The sequence below is a fragment of the Apis florea genome, unplaced genomic scaffold (genome assembly GCF_048593485.1).
Source record: "Apis florea isolate Af1SG1 unplaced genomic scaffold, ASM4859348v1 contig_2350_pilon, whole genome shotgun sequence".
Lineage (NCBI taxonomy): Eukaryota > Metazoa > Arthropoda > Insecta > Hymenoptera > Apidae > Apis > Apis florea.
This window is the reverse complement of record NW_028256565.1, coordinates 3,492,926-3,517,307: the sequence shown is the minus strand read 5'-3', so window position 1 is coordinate 3,517,307 and position 24,382 is coordinate 3,492,926. Positions and strand designations below refer to the sequence as shown.

General features: G+C 36.1%; 3 protein-coding genes and 1 long non-coding RNA gene across 9 annotated transcripts in view; 3 read left to right on the top strand and 1 right to left on the bottom strand.

The window, feature by feature from the left end:
• Nucleotides 1-126: 126 nt before the first annotated feature.
• On the bottom strand, nucleotides 127-6,430 carry Brd7-9 (Bromodomain containing 7/9). Of its 3 annotated transcripts, XM_086904604.1 has the most exons (4): nucleotides 4,696-4,869; nucleotides 3,955-4,065; nucleotides 1,468-3,165; nucleotides 127-1,380 (listed from the first exon to the last, which is right to left on the bottom strand). In XM_086904604.1, exons 3-4 carry the CDS (start codon nucleotides 3,056-3,058, stop codon nucleotides 722-724), a joined length of 2,250 nt encoding a protein of 749 aa, XP_086760730.1. In that variant the 5' UTR covers nucleotides 3,059-3,165; nucleotides 3,955-4,065; nucleotides 4,696-4,869; the 3' UTR covers nucleotides 127-721. The 3 variants fall into 3 exon arrangements, with proteins under 3 accessions (XP_086760730.1, XP_086760731.1, XP_086760729.1); XM_086904605.1 differs by lacking the exons at nucleotides 3,955-4,065; nucleotides 4,696-4,869 and adding an exon at nucleotides 5,848-6,430; XM_086904603.1 differs by lacking the exon at nucleotides 3,955-4,065 and having other exon boundaries at nucleotides 4,696-4,898.
• Nucleotides 4,682-6,741, top strand: LOC147658113 (uncharacterized). The gene is made up of 2 exons (XR_015291094.1): nucleotides 4,682-5,084; nucleotides 5,643-6,741. It is a non-coding gene; the product is annotated as an uncharacterized LOC147658113 (long non-coding RNA).
• Nucleotides 6,742-8,551: 1,810 nt separating this feature from the next.
• LOC147658112 (uncharacterized) lies at nucleotides 8,552-9,471 on the top strand. The gene is given in 4 exon segments (XM_086904970.1): nucleotides 8,552-8,765; nucleotides 8,995-9,029; nucleotides 9,118-9,320; nucleotides 9,322-9,471. Coding segments are annotated over 4 exon segments (576 nt in total). The 3' UTR covers nucleotides 9,446-9,471.
• kcc (solute carrier family 12 member kcc) overlaps nucleotides 8,780-24,382 on the top strand; it is a 122,679-nt gene continuing 107,076 nt past the window's right edge. For 3 of the 4 annotated variants that reach the window (XM_012490337.3, XM_012490336.3, XM_003696607.4), the window contains exon 1: nucleotides 8,780-9,617. In XM_012490337.3, coding sequence (XP_012345791.1) covers nucleotides 9,542-9,617 — 76 coding nt within the window. In that variant the 5' untranslated portion in view covers nucleotides 8,780-9,541. Of the gene's footprint in view, nucleotides 9,618-23,777; nucleotides 23,931-24,382 lie in introns of those variants that run through there. The other variant, XM_086904602.1, reaches the window with a different exon arrangement.

Below are 24,382 nucleotides of genomic sequence, written 5' to 3'. Positions count from 1 at the left end.
TTGAATTTTTTACTACAATTATTTATAAAAGATACGAAAACAATATTTTTGAAAGTTTAAATTTTTAATTTTTAATAGTCACATATTTTTTTTAATATTAATATGGTATAAAATAAAATGCACGAATCATTTTTAAAAATACATTTTATGAATATTTACAATTTTTGTCATATTTTCTCATTTTTAAAATAGTAATGACATTTTGTTATTTTAGCATTTGTAAAGTAATTTAATAAAGAAAAGATTGAATTTATTTTTATATAAAGAAATTGCTCTTACACGGATTTTTTCGTTTGCGTAACACTTTATCAATAATTAGTTATTATTTCTTATGAATATAATTTTTTTAGGAATAAAAAAAGTAAATTTAAATAAATTTCATTTTTTCATTTCTTCAAATTCTTCATTAAAATCTATCTTCTATAAAATATTAAAATATTTTTTTCATTATTTTAAACAATATTTTACAATACAAACATTTCATCAAAATATTACAAATATTTATCTAATATAAGTTGTTACGCAAACTTCATAAATAATATATATCTATAAAATAAAGCGGTATTAATTGAATGACATCATGTTACATGATACGAACTTATTTATTAACCGCACGCTTGTCGTTAAACGTAATAATTAATATTAGTGTCTATATGTAATAAAATGTACAACCTGTAGGAGGTATATTATATCATATATCATATCTCGAAAATCGTACACATTAAGATTCGGATAAAATATCCTCCAATGTTTTATCATCATGAAGTGGTGAATGTCCTAATGTAGGATCGCTTTCCAAAAATTCTCGAAGTTCCGATTCTAGATCTGGAACTGCAGACGTTTCTGAAGTAGTTAATAAAGATGGAGGCGTTTGACTATGTGTCATGCCGATTTGTATCTGCATAGGTGACTGATTCGTATTCACGATATTAATCGATTGATTTTGTTGACTGGTTGGACTGAGCAAATTAGTGCTTTGAATTGGTGAAGGAGCCGATAATAAATTCGACGGAACTTGATTATTGCTAGATTGCGTTAATAAATTATTTTCCGCAACGATTGTTGGATTATGAGTAATCGGTTCCACTTCCATAGGCTCTGGTCCACCAAGGGGTGCTATACCCATAGCTCTTCGCAAACCATCCACAGGAGCGATTGCTGAAGGAGGAAGTTTTTTTGCTATTTCTGTTAAATTATCCGTAATTTTATCAGCTATTGCAACTTCTGTTTCTGATGGTTTAGAAACATTCGACAAATGAGCTGGCGGTGGAACCGAAAGTCGCTCATGTTGTACTTGTTTTAAACGGCCTAACATTTGTGATGTATCATCTAACCGATTTTGTAATGCTGCGCGTTCTTCGTTGAGTTTTAAGTCCTCCTCTGTAAAATAAAATAAGATTTAGAATAAAATTTTATTATTTTGTATTATAAGTATTTTAATTTTTTTTTCAAATTTCTTATAATTACCTAAATTTTCTAAGAAATTAACATCAATTCCTAATTCTGATAGAGTCTTTAATTGATCGATATCAACTTTAATGTTGTCTAAAGATGGAATATTACGATTTACATCTTGCATTGGTTTTTCTAATAAATGTTTTATTTTCTCTTCTTCCTCTTTGAGTCTTCGTTTTTCCTCAAGGAACTTCTTAGTCTTTCTGTGATCCCCTCCTGTAAGAATATCCAACAAATCGTCCACCATAGTTAACGTATAATCACAGTCTTTAGCAAAATCTAAAATTGACTCTGCATATTGTACAGCAGTTTCATCACCATATGTTTGATACACCAAGTCTGTTTCTTCCTTCGTGAGATTAGCAAATGTGGAGTCGTAACTTGGAGCATAAGAACCAAAGGCACCATAATATAAAGGTTTTACTGGTTTCGACATATTTCTCCTATCTTCACGAAATCCTGCTAATGCTCCCGTACCATGATTTAATTTACCTATAAGCTGCCCTAATGACACTGGTCTTTGATTAGTTCCTGGAATCACTCCATCTCCCGGTACTATTATTTGTAAGCTAGTCGTTCCGTCTTTCTTTTGCCTAAGAAAACCCATCTTAGAATTCAATCTTTTTAACGTTAACTTTTCAGACGCTGTTTTCGCAGCTCCTCGGGCTTGTTTCAAGATTTCTTCTGGCGTCATGTCATCCGGAATAGCTTCAAATTTACCCAAATTTGCTAATCTTATTTTCCTCTGATTCTCTTTCCTAAGTTCTTCAGCTTCTTCATTACGTTCCTCCTGTTCCCGTTCTCGTTCAATTTGTTCTTCCGTTACAGGAACATCAGGATTATTAGGATCTTCTGTACCCAATTCGAATCCGAGTTCTTCTTTCGATATGTCTTGCATATATGTTAAAACAGGTCTTAGTTGACGAAGTTTATCGGGTGTAACCATTTTTAGGCCAACATGTAATAATTTCTTTGCCGCCTTGTAATAAATAGTATCTGGATGATTGTACGTAGTGGCATTATCACACATTAATTTGAAATCTTCTACGAATTCATTTAAGTTTTGATAACTGTTATCATCTATTTTTTGTTTTATAGTACTAAAATCCATAGGATTCGTAATGATTTGAGAATATCCAGGTGCAATACTATCTGTAACTGGCCAAGCAAAAAATTGCTGAGGATCACGTTTCTCCATTGACCTAAGAAGATGTTCTAATAATCGTTGAAGAGGTGTTCGTTCGGCGATTTTCCTAAGTACACAAGTTCTAGGTTCACGATGTGGAGAAAGAGAACTAATATGGCTAGTAATACCAACTCTGTGTTCTCCACTAGATGGTGGTCTTGGAGGTAACAATTGATGATTAGGAATTTTTTTAGGAATTTCAACTAAACTTTCATCAGCATCTCCCACTGATTCTTGACTGGATTCTTCTCTTCTTCTTTTTTTATCTTTGTGATGATGCTTGTGCCTTTTATCCTTCTTTTTCTTTTTCTTTTTAAGCTTTTTATGCCCTATATATCTATCGTATTCAGATTCTTGCGTTACAGAGCAATTGAGACCCAACTGTTGTTGGTAGACACCCAAATGTTGGGACAACATTGTCTGGCTTGGAGATTCGTTGCCGTATTCAGGTGTTCCACTACTACCCCCAATCTTTAAGATTAATTTTAAAGTAGGGGGTTTATCCGTGGTTGTATAGTGTCCTTCTGTTAAAAAGAAAAAAATAAAATATATTTATAATATATTAAAACCTTTAATATTTCTTAATTGTATGAAGACATTAAAGCATTAAGCTATAAATAAAATCTAGTGCATGCAAAATTGTCTTGCAGAAAATCATACAGAAGTGCAGAATAACAGCATAAGTGTATATATATACGTATATATATGATACTAAATATTGCATTATATCTTGCAGGATTATATGAAAAAAATAAATATAATTTTAAATTATTAAAAATCTACAGGATATCAATAGAAAGGTAGTGGGAGAAGTTGATAATAATAATAACAAAGATGATTTTATAACAGGACAGTGACCTTGTTTTCACATTCAACAAACTGGAAGCGAGATGGAAGTAGCTTGATTTAAATTAAATAAACCTTGATAGAAGTATGCAATAAAATAATTATTGTTGTATTGATCGACTGAATCTGTAGGAATAATCAAGGAAGGAGCAACTGTTGAAATTATAAATACCTCATAAGAGGTAAAGCAAAAGCATATATGGCCTCTGATGCCATAATAAATAACAGCCAGGGAACTAAGTGATTGAAGTGCAACAGATATAATTATATCTATATATTAATAAATCCCTGCAAGTCTTTAGAATAAAAACAGTGGCAAATTTGACTTATTAAAGATCTTGTTGCACTTCAACTAATTTTAATAGACAAAAAAAAAACTAAAAGGGTTTGGAACATCTGAGTAATTTTGGAAGCACAGCTAGTTCTGTCGTGCAACCAGTCCATGTCCGTTGTTACACGTCACTTACTTCCACGTCGCACCTGTTGCTGTGGAACCTTCGTTTATACTTTTGAATCCACCTCACTTCTACTCCAACCTCACTCTCAGTTTGTCCGTGGTGAAAACGTAGTCAAAATTCCTGTGCATTATTAAACTATGAGTACAAAAAGGATTCCAATGAAAATTTTTAAAAATTTCAACCATTAAGGTCCTTGTACTCTGTAAATCTCTCAAAATCTATATTTTGTGCATATTCATATTTTGTGGATAATTTTTTCATTTGAATCCTCATGTGATTGACATAAATGTCAATATTAAAGAATTATAGTGAGATAATCCAATAATGTGAAAATCGAGCAATAAAAACGAATACAAAAACATTAAATAGAATAAAATGAGGATAAACGGAGTATTTGAGTAACCAAAGACACCCGTTACTTCAATGTATAGTGCATCAAGTGAGAACTCAGAAATATATTATTTAACGAGAACACCTGATAACATAGCAACGAGCTGTCAACGCGAATGTGATTCGATCAACAAACATAAAAACAAATATCGCATCGAAACGACAGTCGAAATGCCTTTTCAATTTGTGGCGCGATCGGTATTTTGTTCGAAAATACGATATACAGGACGATATGCTATTCAAAACGCGACATATAATAACGCGATAACCTTTGATGCCGAGATGATGTTATGGAACAATTAAAAGTAACCAAAAACGATAAGACGTTCGAGATACATCGAATACAACCCAGGTTCTCACCTTCGTGTCTTTCGCGCTTGTGCTTTTTATGTTTCTTCGAACCCATGGTTTGCCGGCCCACAGCCTGATAGAGTATTCTAACGATAAACAGTAAACACTACGTCGTAAACCACCACGGAACGCGGTGGATGAGAGTACCGCGCTCCGTTACGTATGTAGACAATACAGCGGCAGCCATTGAAGACGTCACAGAACTCCAAGCCGTTATGGAGGATGCAAGTCTTTCGTTTCCCCCGCCCGTTTGTATTCGCCAGCTGCAGTGTCATGGCGTCGCGTCGTTCAAAGAAGCGCGCGTTATAAATTCATTTGAATGTACATTTATTTGTGTTCAAACACCGAAAAATCAATTTATATATTTTTCAAGATGCTTTTCTTACAATGCAAAACAGGTACTATGTTTTTCTTTTATACAAACGAATTATTTACAAAAAATCCAGCCATATGCAATAACACTATTATTAGAATTTTTGAACATAGATTGTATATATTCTGAATATTTGTAGCTTTTAATCATTAATTTATATTAATTTAACATTAATTTACACTCATTTTGGATTCTATTGTACTTAATTTTGATTCCATTTAAATTATATTGCTATTTTAATATATATATATATATATATATATATATATGCATATATATACAATATCACTCTACTTACAAATCCCGCCATTGCATTTTCAATTGTATATGATTACAAACATAAAGCACACAATATTGGATTTAAAAACATAATTTATTTCGTTAATTCTCTGCAAATGAAAATAAATGTAAATGTAAACTAATGTAACGAGAAAACTCAGACGTTTTATCGTAAATTGAATTTCATAAGTCGGACAATGGCGTCTTGAATAGTACACGGACATTAACAACGTTATGTATTTTAAAGATTTAAAATTGTCTTTCATAAGATAGAATAGTATCTTATCATTGTACATGCACGCAGATGATTCAAGGGAACATTGTGTATGGAGCTTTAAAGACGAAAGGCGCTTCCTAACCTACAAAAGATACTTGAAGTAGTAGCACTTACCGTACACCGAGGAATGAAACTCTCGACCGTATTCATAGATACATTTTACCGTACTATATTGTCCCACTAAACGAGCAAATATAATGACGAATTTTTATTGAAATTTTCAATAACTTACCACAGCGTCGACCCAGTCGCGATGCAATTAAAGGGGCAAACGATCAGCTGTTTCGGCGCAACGTTGGGCACAACAGAGGGAGAAAAAGAGTAATGTGTTTTCTCAGTGGTTTCGAAAAAAATTCACGTACAGCGCAGATGTGCCGACTTCCCTTGCGTTCCACTATGCCTTGAACGCTAAGGTGCATCGACCAGCCAATTCCTGTTTGTGCCTCCCTTCGAATCTCTCGGGTTCGATCGGAACACACCGAACCGAGGCTTGTCGACCTTAAGTACACAAAGACTGGAAAATTGTCGATGTTTCACCGATTTCCAAATCACTTTAATATCTTTACTTTATATCTTTTTAATACAGAATCGATACTATTCAATATTTAACATATTTCACTATTTTTCAAGCAAAGGGTGCTTGAAAGAGATATTTATAGATAGATATTTTATCATTCAATTAATAGTTAAGGCATTCTAAAAAAATCAATAAACTATCTATGGCACTCAAATATACTACACTTTTAAAAACGTGTCGGCAATAATACACATACATAGTTATACATACATACATACATATATTGTCAGCCGAACAAGCAACGAACGTGACAATGGATTTGCATTATCAATGGAACGTGAAAATATATAAAACTCAAGGACTTTACAAATTATAGTTATAGCTTTAGCTTTTGCAATAAAGTGACATATTTTGTTGACAATTTCCATGCATTTCAAATGTTAATGTGATTTTTCTTACAAATAAAATGTCTTACGAGTGTATGATATCGGGACCTAGATGACTAAATCTATTTATCTGATTAGTTGTGATGAGCTCTTTACGCAATGATAAGTTTAAATTGATAAATTATATCCTTGTTAAATAAAGAGAGATTCGTATGGAAAAAAACTTACAGAATGAACACTTAAATAAAAGCATAATTCCGAAGCATCTTTAACGGTGCTTTCCTTCTTTTGTATTGATCATTACAAAGAAGCAACGGGACATTGTAACCAAAAAGAATTGCTTCTTGGATATTTTTTTTTCAATCCAAAATTTATTTCACGTTGGTAATCGAACGAATTTTTTAAATTTTCAATCATATGTGATATGCACAATCTTTAAAATTGACACAATCTTTAACATTATTCATTTGAGGGGCGTTTATCATAAATAACGCCTACGCTATTTATGCTTTAAGTATTACTAAATAGAAATAACATGTTAATGTGTAATATGACGAGAAAAAGAATTAAATTCCATTTGATAAGAAGTAATTAGGATAAACATTGAGTTATAATTTATGATAATGAATCAAACAATATTTATTTGATATTGAAAATAATAGTTATCTTTTCTCTCATAATTCAATTTGCAGATTAAACTTATCTATACATATATCATTGATCCTTTGATGGAAGGATTCGAAATGCAACGCATAGTGGAATTTTCCCGAAAGAAAGGTTTCCGTTTCCTGCTGCCACCTAGAACAGGATACAGGCAACCGATGAAGTTGCGATTACTCACCGCATCGTGGACGAAAATGTAGTAATTCGTACGTATACTGTTACAGATGTGTTATCGCCACGACACAGCATTGTAACCCTGAAATACGGGACACACATGTGTACATGCATAATGTACATACAAATATATTCACGTGACGCGTAGAAGCGTACTTCTGAATAATCAAGCTGCCCGCAAAATTTATGTATCACGATCGTTTCTTTCACTATAATCGATCGATATTAACGCTCGATAATAGATCCATTATCGGTCAAATAACAATCCAATTGGCAATTATACGTTTAAACACTTCGAAGCGCACTTAAAGAGATTCGCGATAATCGATACTCACAAGTTAACGTCCCTTTCGATTTTTCTGAGGTTCGAAATCATAGTTGCATAGCCATTTGCATTTGTAGATACATTTTTGAATTGTATAGACACTAAAAACGAGATTGCTTTGTTCGCGAAAGAACAATGACCGCAAGAATTGAAACTCACTTCTTTTTCCAAGATTCTTTTTATTGAAACGCGGAATTAGCGGGGGAGGCATATCAGGACAAAGATACGGTCCTGAAAAAAGCCGGTGTGGATTCACGCATACACGTGGCCATACTCGTGCATTGTTCGAGGCAATAACTTTGTGATTCATCATCGCGTATATTTTGTTTAAAGTTTGAAATATCGCAATTTCAATTAAAAAAATTTAAGTCTGAAATTATTTATAATTAAATTTAATTTCATTAATTTACCGATAAAAGTAACCACTTAAAGTAATTTAGTCGGAGAAAATTTTAGAATATAGCCGAGAAAATAATAGAATAGAATAAAATTCGATTTTCCTTCACCGTTATAAATTTTCTTCCCCATATAAATTTTTAAAACAATCAAGATATATATAATCACATGCATTTTCTTGCATTTTTATACATTCATAGAAAATTTATACATTATTTATATCATTACCTAATTATTACAACACGTATCGATTCACATTATTCTCACAGTATTTTTTCTTCAACTTCTCTTCTTTCATCCATGTTAAGTACGTATTTTTCAATTCTTCAACAAAATAACACTTTACACGAATCCACCAACAAAGCTAAGAGAACTGTAACACTAAAAAATTCTATCTATTACATGAGACTAACGCGGCAATTTCCTTTACCCTTTCAGTCTCCTGGTAACGTGGCGTTCCTCCTACCATGGTTCGATGATAGCCAATGGCGGGCCACTGAGGGTAGTTTCGCGATTGGTACGGTCCTGGGGAAAGCCGGTGTGCATGCACGCACACGTGGGTGCCCCCATCGTGGCGCCCATGCTCGAGCCGGCAGAAGCATCGTATCGAGGGGCCCCCTGGCGTATTGGCGTACACATACGCGCGAGTATACACACACACATATATATATATATAAAACACCGATCAGGCCGAAGCCACGAGTAGGCCTTGTGTCAGCGTAGTGAGCGCAGACGGTATTTCAAACGCAACGCGTTCGTTATTCACGCGGAATTAGAGAAAGAGAGAAAGAGAAAGAAAGGGAGGCGTGCTCTTACGTACGCGTGGGCCTATACCAACATCGATATACTATATCCTTACACACATACCCCTCTGTTCGCGAGTTGAAGCGCGATCATACGCGGCGTTATCGTGTACAGCACGCGCTCGGCTGGGATTCGGCACCGAACGGCTGGTCGAAACGTGCGAGGCACGAGACGAGAGGCGCGGCTGTGTGTATAACATACAGACATACACTTTGGTGCGATAAAGACGACCGATAGGAAAACGCGAACGAACGCCACTCTCGTTTTCCGTCACTTCTCTTTCTTTCCTTTCCACGATCATTCGCAGTTGCTACGTTCTCCCTCCCCTCGTTCACGGTTTCTTTCGTCGTCTCTGTTGCTCGCTTTCCTGCCTGCCCGTCTGTCTGTTCCCTTGTGGTGTGTTGTCAGTGGTACACAGTCACAGCACGGCCGGCAGAAGCCAGTAATATCGCACCGGCGAATGGAGAACGCGTTCGCTAATCGTCGTAAACGAAAGTGCGGGTGTTTCGTCGTTAACCAACATCCCCGGCTAACTTATCGCGCGGCTCGTGTTCAAAGAGAATAAAACGTTACGCGGATTGATCAACTTAACAGTGTGAAAAGAAAGTTGTGTATTCCTCTTTTGGTGTTTTTTTTTTTCGTGGTGGTGAAATAGAAGGAAATGGAGCGGTTCAGAGTCACGCCGGCCAATAATACGTCGCAATACGCACCGCAGCAACAACAATCGCTGGACTATGGTAAGTGGCTGTTTTTATTTATTTCGAGCTATACACATGCAACTAAAAGGTTAAGTGTCAAACGTGGCGAGAATGTACACGTCACTTACTGTAATGCATTCGCGTATCTTTCATATCGCGTTACGATATTATCGAAATTATATTATACAGTCTACGAATGATTGCAAGCTACCTGTTTCAAACGTATAATTTAACACCCCAACACAGAACTGTTGATCAAGATTTCCTCGGGCACTTTTCGCAAATCTTAGATTACAGGTCGTTACAATAACAATAAGTTTGTACAAAAGCACGAGGTATTTTCTTCGTTAATAAAGAATGAAGAATATACCAGCAAAAACGTTGAGTGGAGCTCCGCGGTATTAAAGGTTTTCGCATCAAGGTCGATCGATTCTCGCGAGGGTCCACCACCAGGAAGCATTCATGATGAATTTCATCACTCTCGTCTTTTCCATTTAAATCTCCATTGAATCCCTTAACCTTAACTTTTCTCATATTTCTCATCTATCGAGTCATTATTCGAGTCATCTTTTATCAAATTACGCGTAATTCCTTCCCTAAATAATATTTAATGATTAAAGAATAATCTTTCAAAACATCGAAATCATCGAAAAATAATCGAGATTGGCGTCAACGCGCCATAATTCGCATCGATTAAGAAAATCGTTAAGCAAATTTAAAACGACTCGATATTTATCGAGGCGGCGACAGCTATAACCGCAAGCTACGCTTTGATTCGTGATGTCGCGCAACGCAACACCACCGTGTCGATTCAAAGAAACCAGTCGTTCGTTTCAACGTCGGGTATCGTGTGAAACGCATATCACGATATATATTTACCACACTGTAGCGAATCCAGACGAGACATATGATTACAAACGGTGGCGGTCGCGTTACCGATTTCCAGACGTTTTCTCGCTGACTCGGCGACCTTTGCGGCTTCGTCTCGTTTACTCATCACGCGTTCTACCTGCCCGGTTGTCCGGTTTGTTTTGCAAAATCTTTCGCCGCTCGTCGCGTGTCATCTGTCTATCGATCGGTTAGCCGCTTAATAACTCGATACGCGTTCCGTGAGTCAGCGTTTCATTCGAGACCGATTGTTATTCTAACTCGAGATCCGAGCGGGCGGACCTTGGTGTTCTACGTTTACACACGCGCTCGTCTATTTTCAGACGTTTTCCACAGGCGTGGTGATATGATCTCGAACAGTCGATCGTAACCGATTTGCATAAGGAATTACGTTTTATTTCAATGAATGAGCCAACCATTTAATTATCAATTTTTTCTGAAAAATTTCCCTACAAACAAAATTTACGAACAAAATTTCACTCTTATTCAAAGATTGAAATATTGACAAATTTTCATCGCGATGTACAATCACTAACGTATGCTATTTGTATAGCTATTCGATAAATCTTTACCCAGCCACTTGTCGATCAATTTTTTTCTGAAAAATTTCTCTTCAATGCGTCAGACAATTCAAAGACTGGAATATTGACAAATTGTTATGGCGATATACAATTACTAATGTACGGCTATTAAGAAATTGCGAGCCAGCCATTTATCGATCGATTTTTTCTGAAAAATTTCTCAACGTGTCGTGCAATTCAAAGGTTGAAATATGGATAAATTTTCATGACTATGTATAATTAATAACGTATGTTATTTGCATGCGGAATTTCATGAGACATATAGAAAAAGAATTGAAGTCAGGGGAGTTAAAATGGGGAGCGTTTCGTGATATGTCTGTCCTTGATTCGATTCAGTTATGCGCTTTTTGTCCTCCAGGGATCGTAAGGGGTTGTTTTCTTGTGCACGGTTAAAAATCCTTGAAGAACGACGTTGAAGTGCTTGTGATGTATAGCAAAATGTCTATATATAATTAAATTTTTAAAAATATACTAGCAATAACGTATTGCCGATCCAAAGCGTTATTTTCTACTTGTCTGTTATAAGTTAAGGGAAGAAAGGTGTTATCTTCATTTTATGATTTTTCCAAGTAGTAAAAATGTCGAGAAAACAAATGAATACATAACCAGGCCTCTTTGTTCAAAACTTTATTGACTCAGAAACCAAATTTATATCCGTTTCTTTTAATCTTTTTATCATTTATTGCAAGTAAAAAGTTAACGGATCCAAAAAGAACAATGCTCGACGAGGATCGTGGATGAGCATGGCACAGCGGCAAGAGAAAAACGCGAGAAACGATCGTTTGTGCTCGCTATTGTCTTGAACGATATTCGGTGTGGCGGGTCCAAAAATAAAATATCGATGTAACGCTGCAATTGCCAAGGTCGGCTACCTTGGTTTCACCCGAATCGGCGCGATTTTATTATCTCAGTGTTTCTCAATCTCCCCGTTTCACGGGAAGGGAAGCACGTAACTAGAAGCCAATTACATAAAACGATCGCTTTGATTTCTAGTCTAGTGGAACCTGTTTAATCGTTCGCCTCGTTGAAAGTTCACGTTGTTTTCCAAACAAATTACGCAATCCTCGTGGACCAATGATAACGAGGAGTTGTGTAATTGTTAATCCCATTCCTTTAATACTGGATATACACGGTATAATTAAATGTATCTCCTAATAAGTAATTATTAACAGTTTCCCCGGTCGCTTTCGAAAATTATGCTCTCAGTAAATAATAAACCTTCCAATTATTATCTCTTTACATCCATATTCCTATCTTCTTTAATTCAAAATAATATGATTCTCGAATTATTTTATCATTCATCCACAATTTACATTTTCTTTATCGAAAATTAAATAATTCCAAAGAAACCAGTCTAATTATTTAATCAAATTTTCACATCCCTGTATCACTTTCCAACAGACCGTAATCCGTAATCCGTCATCATCTTCGTCCTCGCCCCTGGATAAACAACAAGAATTTGCCTGAACGCACCTACCCTCTTTTTCACCCCCTTTTCTCTAACCAGCGTCGTTGAACAGAGAGCTCGCATGAGAACCACTCCACTCCTCTAGCCGCTCGAAGGCTGAAGTTCGCCGACGAGAAACCCAACGTTTTAGGGCGGGGTGAAAGGGGCAGCTGCATCCCTGCTACAAAAGCCGGGGTAGCTAGGGGTCGATAATCATGCAACCCCTACTCTCTGCACGTTGTATTTCGCCGCACAGCCCGCGCGATCCATCCACGTGCTGGACTTGTGCACCTCCGCCCATCTCTCTCTCTCTCTTTCTCGCCCGATCAGAACCGTCTCTCCTTCTCCTCGCACTTTCTCCCCTCCCTTCGATTCGAACGTGACGCGTTAACGCGGGGAAAGGGCATTACGCGAGCTCGTCCAACGTGTGACGACCTATCGAGCAAACGAGCTTGTTATAATTTCGGTCGCGTGTTGCTTATTAACCTTTAATCAGGCCGCGAGGTGCCAGGCCTCGTCACGTGTCCCGTTTCGCGGATCCGTCGACTTTAATTAGCCCGGAGAAATGTCGTCACGCGGCCAATTACGGCACGGGACGATCTTGGCGCGAGGCGAATTATCTTTATGGTGCGGATCGTTATTTAATTTTTAGGAGGAGAGATAGAGAGAGAGAGAGAGAGAAGATCTTTTTTTGTAACTGTTCTCGCGTGTCTCGGGACTGGAACTGTTGATGTCAGCGTTAGGGGAAATGGATGGGCGTGAACGTTCGAGCACTTGGCGTAATTAAGCTGTTCTTTTTTTGCTTTGTATTCGAGTTGGAAAACAGTTGGTAAAAGTTTATACTGGCGTAGTTTTAGGATTGTTTTGTTCATGTTTATTTGGGGATTTTTGTCTTGGAGAAACGTGCGTGTAGGATTAATCGTACGATTAATCGATGGTTGAAAGGAGTGGAAAGAAAGGAAAAGAAATCTTGGAGCATCGATAAATGTTGCTGTCGGATTGAATTCTGATGTAACGCGTCCCGCGAACGTACACGTGATGGATTCGTTCTTTTATCGAATGGACAGTGTATCTCTGTTTTTCTTTTCTTTTTTTTTTTTGAAAAATTTAGCTGCGACTAATGACGTGCGAAATCCTCTTTTGAAAATTTTTAATAATTTTTCAAAATGCTAATGTATCAACAATTTTTTGTCTTGTTCGAAAACAGATTCTTCGAAAAATACATGGAAAACTACTTAATTTCTGTACCATTCTTGAAGAAAGCAAAAACATGGCGATACATCAAGATTTCGACTCGACAACACACTCGAAAAGTTACAACTTCGTATCTTCTTTCAACCTTCGAATTGTTGACCATTTTTGAAAAAAGCAAATATCGCAATATATCAAAATTAAATCTCGAAACGGATTTTGTTCGAGGATACACGAAAAATTGCACAATTCCTTACTCTCAAATGTTTCACATTTTTTGGTACATCAAACATCGCGGTATATATATATACATATCAGAAAATTCGCATCATCCTTTGTTCGCCGAGGCGCGACAAGTTACAATTTCGTTCATCTTTCAACGTTGAGTCGAGTTGAACGAATTCGAATCGGATCGAGGGAAATGTGTATCGTCGTGAGAAATACGATTCAGATTATGCTGGGGACATTTATCACTCGGTCATTCTTCTCAGAGTGGCGTCGTCGGATAAATAGAAGCAGTTTCGCGCAATATATCCCAGATCTTTTGTTCAGGTGTCATGCGAGAGACGTGGCGCCCTCAGACAAGGGAAACTAGAGCGCGTGGCTTTAGACAGAGTTGTAGAGATCCTTTCTTAGCTTATCCAGACAAGAACAAAACCGATTCTCTTATAGAAAATTCTAGTTCAATTTCCTCCCCGTCGGTCTTTGATTCAAATAAATCAAGTAATTCCAAAACTTTCGTTCCATTAAACGATTTATTCATTTATTATATTCTTACGTAAAATTCCATTTTCAATATTATCGCAATCTTTTTTTTTTTTTTTTTTTTTTTTTTTGATAAAATTTAATTGCTTTTCGATTCGCATTTTTCATTTTCGATAACGTGTCGATCAACAGCGAAGATGAAAATGTTTGTTTCGACCGTTGGGAATAATATCAGAGTCAGTATCGCGTGCACAAACAGCATCGTCTCTGAAGAGTTAAACTAATTTCAAATCGAGCATAATTGAAGTTTCATAGGGAAAGTTTTTTTTAGAAAATGTTACGAGTGAAAAATTGATTATTTTTTACGATCCCTTGGGTAAATTTAATACAACGTCTCAAAGCGTCAATTTGGAAACGCTATCGTAGAATTAATCGTGAGATTGATTTCAACTTCTTCGAAACTCTATCAACCTTATCCCAATCTTAAGCGAGATTGAGCGTGCAATTACGAATCGAAAACACGGTTGTTCCCATACATGTATCCAGGGACGTGTGACCGGCTTTTGAGCCGCGTGTTCCACGATAATTAATTAATTCGAACTTTGCTCACGAGTCAGAGCATCGAGATTAGAAGCTGCCTATTCACAACCCCCTCGAGTCTCTCGCTTAATCTAACGTGTCCGCACTTTGCTCTCTGCCACGATATTCAAACGTAAACTTTCAACCCGACGTTCCGCTGTGTGTCGTTATACATTTTATACGATCCTCCTCCCTTTTCTATCTCTCCTCAAAGGGACACCAGACTATTCAATATCCAGATTCAATCACAAAACCTCGTTACTCTTTATTACAAAGTTCCATCCAAGTTGTTGACATCCAATTCCGTACGTCCTTCGCTTTGTGTTGCGCTCCATGAAGAATAGATTGTTCGTTTATATCGAAATCTCGAGCAAAGAGAGATCGTTATCTCATATTTCCCGCTTATTTATCACGTTAATTTTATCCACGCAATTTCTTATCTACGTTTATATCAAAAAGTAATCGTTAGTAAAAAAAGAAAAATTTCATCACTGTTATCGATTTTATTCAAGTTTTCATCCTACTAGTTTCTACTAGTTCCGTATCACACCCCAGAGTACAAGAACATTCGCCAAATTCTAGATCAAGTCACGAGAAAAATTTCGTCAAACTTCGAGCAAACTTTCGAACTCGAAGAAAAACTTGCATCCCTTTTCGATCTTTCATAAAACCAAAAATACGAAACGATAGATTGCAAAAAAAAAAAAAAAAACAAACTCCTCTTATAATATAACAACAACGAGATCTTCGTTCCAACGAAGATGTCCTTTCTCGTCTCAGAATTTCGTGGTCTGTGGTTTGATGGATCTCTCCCTCTCTCTCTCTCTCTCGAGGTGTTTTACGACTTTCTTAAAGAGCACCCGAGGCTAGCGGTCTCGTACGCGATTAACAGCGAGAAGGAGACGCGAGAAGAGGGGGGAGTCGGTCGACTAACAAGAAAGCTGCCTTTCTTTCTTACGGCCAAGCGTAAATGAGGCACGCTTTAACACACAATTTTTTCCTGGATCGCAGATGCCACCGCTGCATCGCGAGCCATTCACTCCGTCTATTGTGCATACACATCTTTCCACCGATGCATAACTACGTCGGAGACTACATAGTTCAGACGTAGTTTCGCCAGCCATGGCGGCGTGCCAACGTGTCTCTCCATCCCCTTTTCGTCCGTGTCTGTTTATCAACAAAGAATTATGCCAACGTCGAGGCGGCTGGCTTCCCGGCTTTTGCGGACAACCAAGCGTTTTCTTCTTACCCGGCGTGAGAAACTTCTTTCCAATATGTATCCTATGCTCCCTTACGAGAAGTTTATTTTCCAGATGCTCAGGTTTTTCTTCTATTTTATCTTCTCTATTTACATATATCTCGATTTTCTTCGTATCGTAAGGTTAAAATGTTTTATGCGAGAATTGAGTCGAAAGAAGTATGTTATTGGTATAATTGGTTTCTTTAAAAGTCGAAGTTGCACTATGCATATTCACTCACGAAAAAATTAATAAGAATATACTCTTTTCGACTGTCTTCTATTGATATTAATGAGAAAGTCAAGATATTAATGATCCGAGACATCGTCTTTTATTATTCTAATATTTTTCAACAAAAGTTACTACCGATTTAGTTTTTCGGATATTAAAGTGTTGTAAAAAATTTAATACGAAGTTTGAAAATTTCTCTGTGGAGAAATTATGTTTAGGAAAATTTAATACCATGGAACTATATTCGGAGAAAACGAGTGCGGTTGCGAGGTTGAGAACTATGTCGAGGAGAAATTATGTCAGGGGATGTTGTTATAATTTATCGCTGGTCTTTTGCGAGACGTTTTACGAGTAGACGTTTTTAACGGTGTTAGTTTTGTTAGATCGGTTGAAAAGGAAGCACGGACAATCGCGAACTAACTTTAAATCTTAATCTCTCTCTCTCTCTCTTCGAAATAATAACTGTATATATATATGCACATACACACACACACGGTGGATTGATTTTTATAATAGCTATTTTTTACAATTGTCACTTTATCTGGTAATTAAAAAATAGAGAATAGAAACGTCTCAATAAAAATTAACGCAATAATTAAATAAGGATCAGAATTATTATGATTGCATCTTTTTCAAATATCAGTCTAAATATTTTGCTCAAAAAAGAAAAATGAAAAATCTAAGAAACGCTGTTCCAAAGCATAACAGCTTATACTTTCCTCGTGAATACGGGGCCGTTCGTTTATTTAGTCGCGCGGTGCGAGATTATTTCGGGAAACAGAATCGTCGTGAAGTTGCTCGCGCACAGTTTCCTCTTTGTCCATTTTCACGGTTCCTCAAGATTTCTCTTTCGTTGAGTTTTTAGGAAGAATTTTATTTAAAAAAAAAAAAAAAAAAAAAAAGAAAAGAAGAAATCGCAGTTCTGTATCGTTTACGCGAGCGTGGGTAAGCGTGGATCTGGGTCGTTGTCGAATGTCGCCTCTTTGTCGGCGAAAAAATTCGAGCGGTCGAGAGACATCGTCAATCTTCTATTTAAAGAAACGAGAAACTGTGAATCGTCGCGATATTTTTTTTTTTTTTTTGAAGATTTTTGCGAACCATTTTTTATTCTCTATTTTTTTCTCTCTCCGGGATGCTCATCCTCGATCGCGATTTCCTCGCTCATCGATCGATCGAGGAACTTTGATTCCAAATATTCCCGAGAGTGGCGCACTTGACACCAATCTCTTCTCATCTCTCTCGTACTTTCGTAATTCCAGTTTCCACTCCTCTCTCTTTTTCCTCGTACGTTGTATGGCCCTTCGTCTTCCCTTTCCCTCGTTCCTTGTATTCGTTCCTTCGTCTAGCTGCGCTCTATTTTCGCCCGTTTCAGATATAATCGTTATGCGAATCGAGGACTCGGCGAGAGCATTATCGAACACTTCTCTGCAAATTCGGTTCTCCAACTTGAAATAATAATCGTAAGAACAATACTCGTTAAAACGGATCTTTGACATTCATTGGTGGATGTTAGCTCTCGCGTTGTTAATGCTGTGAGAATAATCTATTTTTCTATTCGAAACGTCAAAAGTATAATAATCTTTTCTCGAAAGGATTCAAGCTAATAAAAATAGAACGCTTAAACGGAAATTATTGGAAAGATTTCACACTGAAATCAAATATTAAATATTTTACTGGGTAAGAAAAAGGGACGATCAAAACTCTCATAAATCAGCAAATTCACTTTCCAACGTTTCTCCAGGGATATATTTTTCAGATCCGAGCGAAATTTATTTCAAATAATAATTTTAAACAAAGTTGTTTATATCATTTGATATTATACAATTTCTTATTCTTCAACGAAGGAATTCGAGACGAGGTGAATACAATAAATTAAAGAACTGATTTAAGGAAATAACGTTTTATTCGTAAATGGAAAACTCGTTTCGTTCGAAATGAAACGAGAACAATAAACGTGGTAATAAGAGCAATATTGCTCAGAAGTAATAATAACATTTGACGCTTTATTTCCAAGAAACTTATTATCCTCGTCACAATTAAATAATTATTATTAAACGTTAAATCGCTTATACTTTTTATATGAAATGTTTATCTTAGAAAAGTGAATTATTTCTCACGAAACGATTTCAAGAGATAATTTTAATACACAAGATTCCTTAGGAAAAAACGTCCAGATATTTTTATAGGTTATGGTGCACGGCCTGTCGGCGTAATTCAGATATTAATACACAACCCGTCTGCCTGGACACCAGGCTGTTTCTCCTCGGGAATTCGTGACGTATCCACGGGAATAAATGTCAATTGGGGTCCTCGGTGGAACGATCTTTCCCACAGTTATCCGCTTCGTCCAGCAACACTCTCCAAAGATTCATGAATGAACATCCAACCTCTTACAATTGGATCTGTATTTCCAATTTATAAACGAAATCGCTTGGAAACGACTCTAACTCGACATAGGTAGTTCGCAATTTGCCGTCTCGTTTCAATTGGTCCCTTGTGTTTCGAACACAACAGTTGGCAGCCCGTTATTTATTGGGATTGAAATTGGGCTAGAGCAGTGTTTCTCAACCTCAGTGTTTGTTATAATCTACTGTGCTCGAAGAAAATATAAGTTTTCTCCAAGGATTCGATATTTTAATATACTTTTTTACGACTAAACACCAGTGTTTCTATGTTTCTACGAGAAATTTAAATCTGAAAAGTAACACGTAATAATACCAATTTTAATTTAAGAATTAGATTTTTATTTTAGATTTTGTTGATTCTCGATACAACGTGATTTTGTTACATTATTATTTTATTAAATTTAAAGATGTCGAAGCTTCTTTGAAAAAAAATTTGAAAAAATTGTGAAACACACATATCATCTAATTTATATATATATATATATTCTGGATGATTAATATTAAATTAACTGAAATTAGGAAATCGCGTGAAGAGCGGTGCGTGTTTTTCGTGGAGACTATTCGCCATTTCCCACGTTCGTTTACCCGGTGGAAAATAAAACGACGGTGGAGACGTGGCTTCAAAGAGTGCCGCCTTCCACGGATGCCTTCAACGGCGGAACGATTTTAATTGAAAAGTCAAGAGATCAATGGACACCGCGTTTCCACAGCTTGCGATCCTCTTCGACCTTTGGATTGACCAACCTTTCCGTCTTCCATCCTCGAAAATGTTACATTGTGTAATTAATAATATGAAAAATGATAGGGATATTATGTCATGTTTGTTACGATTGCGCGCTAAATTTGAACCTCGTAATAAACGATAAAACACGATTAAAAAGTTCCAAGACTTGGAAAATTAACTTGGAAAAGCAAAAATGGACAAACATTTATATCATAAATGTTTAAGTTTCGTTTTGTATTAATGTAAACGATCGTCTAAAAAAAATAAGCAGAAACGAAGTGATTAGATTTAGAGAGATGCGTCGAAAGAAGTTGTCAGTCAAAAATCTCGAAAAATTTCCAATAACGTGATAAATTTTAAAATATATCTTCGCCATACCGTTTCATAATATCATAATTGTGATTGATTAAGGGGCGCTTCGAGCATGGATTCACGAGTCATCGACGTTTAAATGAAGATTTAAGCGTTCCGCGGTTTTATTATTTATCGAGAAAAATTTCTCGGCTTGCGTAAGAGGATTGGAAGAGGGCGATCCACGAACGTGTATAGAGGACAAGGAGAAGAAAACGTGTACGCAACACCCAAGCGCTAACAATTATTTTATTATTGGCCCAATTACGCCGTTATTGTTTTCACACACGCGCGACGTATCATTTAAAGCGGTTTGCGGCGGCTTCTGCAATCGTCAGGGTGATTCAACCGGCTGGATTTTTGCGTTCCTTTGTTCAGTAACTCATTGTCGCGTTTCTCGCTGTATACCGCCAATAAAATATTAACACTTTTTAAGATGCATTCTCGGATTTTTCGATGCGAGGAAAAGGTATTTTTTTTTTTTTTTTTTTTTTTTGGTTTAAGAGACAAATTGAAGGTTGTATTCTAGATTTGTGGAATTTTTAAATTGATGATTTTACGTATTTATGTAGAGAATGAATTTTCTTTTCCTTTTTTTGGAAAATTTGAGATAGCTTTCAAAGTTTCTAAATTTTCAAATTGATGATTTTACGTACTCATATGGAGAATGAATTTTCTTTTTGTTTTCTAGAAAACAATGAATTTTTTTTTTTTTTGGAAAATTTGGGATAGCTTTGAAAGTTTCTAAATTTTTAAATTGATGATTTTACGTATTTTACGTAGAGAATGAATTTTCTTTTTCTTTTTTTCGAAAATTTAGGATAGGTTTCAAAGATTCTAAATTTCCAAATTTGTAGAATTTTCAAATTGATAATTTTACATATTTACATTACGGAGAATGAATTTCTTTTTTTCTGGAAAATTTTGGATAGCTTTCAAAGTTTTTAAATTTTCAAATTGATGATTTTACGTATTTACATTTGTGGAGAATGAATTTTCTTTTTCAAAAACTTAGAAGAGCTTTCAAAGCTTTCTAAATTTCCAAATTTGTAGAATTGTTTTTTGGAAAATTTGAAATAACTTTCAAAGTTCCTAAATTTTCAAATTCGAAAGTTATTCAAATTTCCACCGATGATTTTTCGAAAATTTCAAGATTTTTTGTAAATTTCCAAATTTGAAGGCTTTCCAACTTTTGCACTAAATCATTAGTGAAAAATCATTAATCATTAAATATTCTTATGGAAATAAATAATCCTTCCCTTTTCTTCCAACAAATTTGGAAATTTTCCTAAAAATCAACGACATTATTTTCACACCAATTCAAATTTCGATAAAACGATTTTCCACGAGTAAATCGAGTTTCGCTCAACCCCACCCCACCGTTTCAAATCTCTCCTCCCCCGTAATCCGTTACTCTATACTCCAGATATTCCAACATTATACGTAAAGCAAACTTGGAAATTCTGACGTCGCGCGCCTACGATATTGCTCCCACGTCCAAAAGCAATTTCGACCTTAGCCTTACCTCTCCGCTTCCTTTTCGCGAAACAGAGCTTCAACCTCTCATTTCCCTGAGTAATATTACGACGCGATATACGTACTGTAAAAAACACCAACGAAATTTCCTCTTAATGAAACATTCCAGCTATCTCTGCGCTAGCAAAACTTACGCGTGAAAAGCAGAGAAGAAGAAGAAAGAAGAAGAAGAAGAAAATTCTCGATAACTCGATATCGAAAATTAAGCAAGTTGAACTGAAGGAGGAGAAAGAATTTGTATTCAGGGGCTCATCTTGGTGAGTGCCAGGCGAGGAGAGAAAAAGAAAAGGGCTGCGACCCATTTCCCCTCTCCACCCCTGTTTTAAATATCCAGAACACGTGCACACACATTTACGCCGCGGTTTCAATATTCATCAACCGACATTCTCCCCTTTTCTTGATCTCTCTTTCATGCACAACCCGTGGATATTTCACGTTTGGGGAATCTATAAGATTCCAGTGTCTTTTCTTCCTCGAGACGAAGGTTGCAAAACGTTTTATCTGTCGAGTTGTATAAATACAATTCAAATTAAAAAGCGATTCGTTCCTCCTTTCTTTATTATCGTAAAGATGTTTCGTTATCTCTCGTTATATTCGAAACTCGCCAAGATGGGCCAGGTCCAACTCGATTATTGCGCGCTTCGAGTTGTGCCGGCCTGATTCTCGGAAACTTGGTATTCTCCTCGAGGAGAGACGTGGCCGGCTAGAATTTTTAGAACCCCCGTGTTTCTTTCTCATCTCCACGATATCTCGAAATGTTGTTTGGGATTTCTCGATACTTTTTCTTTTTTTTTTTTTTTTCCTCCAAGAAAATTTTCTTTCTCGTGGAATTCGATGCATTCGATGATCTCTTCTTTCCTCCATGAATGAAACATTCGCAATTTTAGGTATATTTTGATAAATTCGTTTATATATTTTTGATTTGTTATGTGTATATAGATAGATGTAAGTAGATATAAGTAGGTCGATCGAGCAACGGCTATTCGAGGTTTTAATTGTTTGTGTTGATCGTGCAATGTAGGGAATAGAATGGAAATGGAAAAGTGTGGAGCGAGATGAAACAATTGAAAAATGTATTTGATCGAATTGACGATTCAGAATTAGTCAGCTTCGTTCAGATTCAAAAGGAAGGATCGATTCGATAACGACATATTCGTCGTCAAATACGAGGATAACACAATCGATATGTGCCATCTTAAAGCAAATTTATGTTCTACTGTAAAGAAATTTAACTAATTCATATTAGCCTATTATCGATTGGATTTAAAATAATCGATCAATTGTTGAAAAACAATTTGACAGATTCATTGCCAATCTCAAGAAACATAATCGATATGCCTTAAGTTATACTGTAAAAAGAAATTTAATCAGTCGATCGAATTTAAACTGATTGATCGATTTCTGTAAAATGATAGATTCATTATCAAACCCATTAACCGGTATGCCTTGTTAAAATTTTACTGTAAAAAGAAATTTAATCGATCGAAGAATTCAAATTAGCCTATTATCGATCGAATTTAAAAGAATCGATCGATGGCTGTAAAATTAAAACGACACGTTCATCGTCAAATCTTCGAGTATAATGCAATCAATATAATTAAAATTTTACTGTAAACAAAATTTAATCGATCGAAGAATTCAAATTAGCCTATTATCGATCGAATTTAAAAAAATCGATCGATGGCTATAAAATTAAAACGACACATTCATCGTCAAACTTTTGAATACAAACGCAATTGTTATATGCCACTTTAAAGTTGTATTAAACAAAATTTAATCGATCGAAGAATTCAAATTAGCCTATTATCGATCGAATTTAAAGGGATCGATCGATGGCTATAAAATTAAAACGACACATTCATCGTCAAACTTTTGAATACAACGCAATTGATATGTGGCACTTTAAAATTGTATTAAACAAAATTTAATCGATCGAAGAATTCAAATTAGCCTATTATCGATCGAATTTAAAGGGATCGATAAATGGCTATAACGTTAAAATTTTACTGTAAACAAAAAATTTAATCGATGGAAGAATTCAAATCCGTCGCTCGTATTTAAAAGGAAGGATGAATTGATGTAAAAACGGCAGATTCATTGTGAAGGCCGGGCGTAGTACAACCACGTTGAGGCAAAAGCTGCGATCGAACTGCCGCCACCACCAATCCTATACGTTCCACAGATGGAGATAGCGCACGCGGCGCAGTGTCACGTTCAGTGTCACTTTATCTTGTCGAGGTGAAAACAATGTCTGGTCTGATTTCCGCGGCTCCCCTGCTCCGATGTCACGTTCCAGGGATTCGCTATCACCAGCTTTAGACGATCGTCAACACCGATCAACTCTGGCGAGCCTAGTAATTTCGTGGATCGAAGGGCGTCGTCGAAAGGACTGCCGTGACTCGGTTCATCCCAATACGCATATCTCCAACTTCTCTCTTCCCATCGATAGATTACTTTTCTCTCTGTACGACACCAGGTTCGAGATCGAACGTGATATACGATTACTTCTCTCTCTTTCTCTGTCTTGTTTTATTTTCGTGGCAATATACGAGGCGCAATATACCTTTCAACGCGAAGCCTCAAAGTTTCGCCTCGCGGCGAAATGGTTGTCACGCGTGACACGTTTCCCCTTCGACTCGTCTCCACGACCAGTGTCTCGAATCGATTCGATCCCCCGCCATTAATGTTATTACTTTCATCCGCACTGTCGATAGTTTTTATATTATATTTATCGGTTTCTAATATCGTTAAAAATTTATCCCGAAATTTTGTAATATCGAAACGTTAATATCCGTAAAATTGTTCTTTATTTATGTCGTAACGTTGCATTCAAAGTTTTATTTATTTGAATTACCTAATTTCTTGCCTATTATTGCTTTAACCTTTCAATTTTCTTATTGTTCTCTTAACATTTCTTTCCACGTTTCC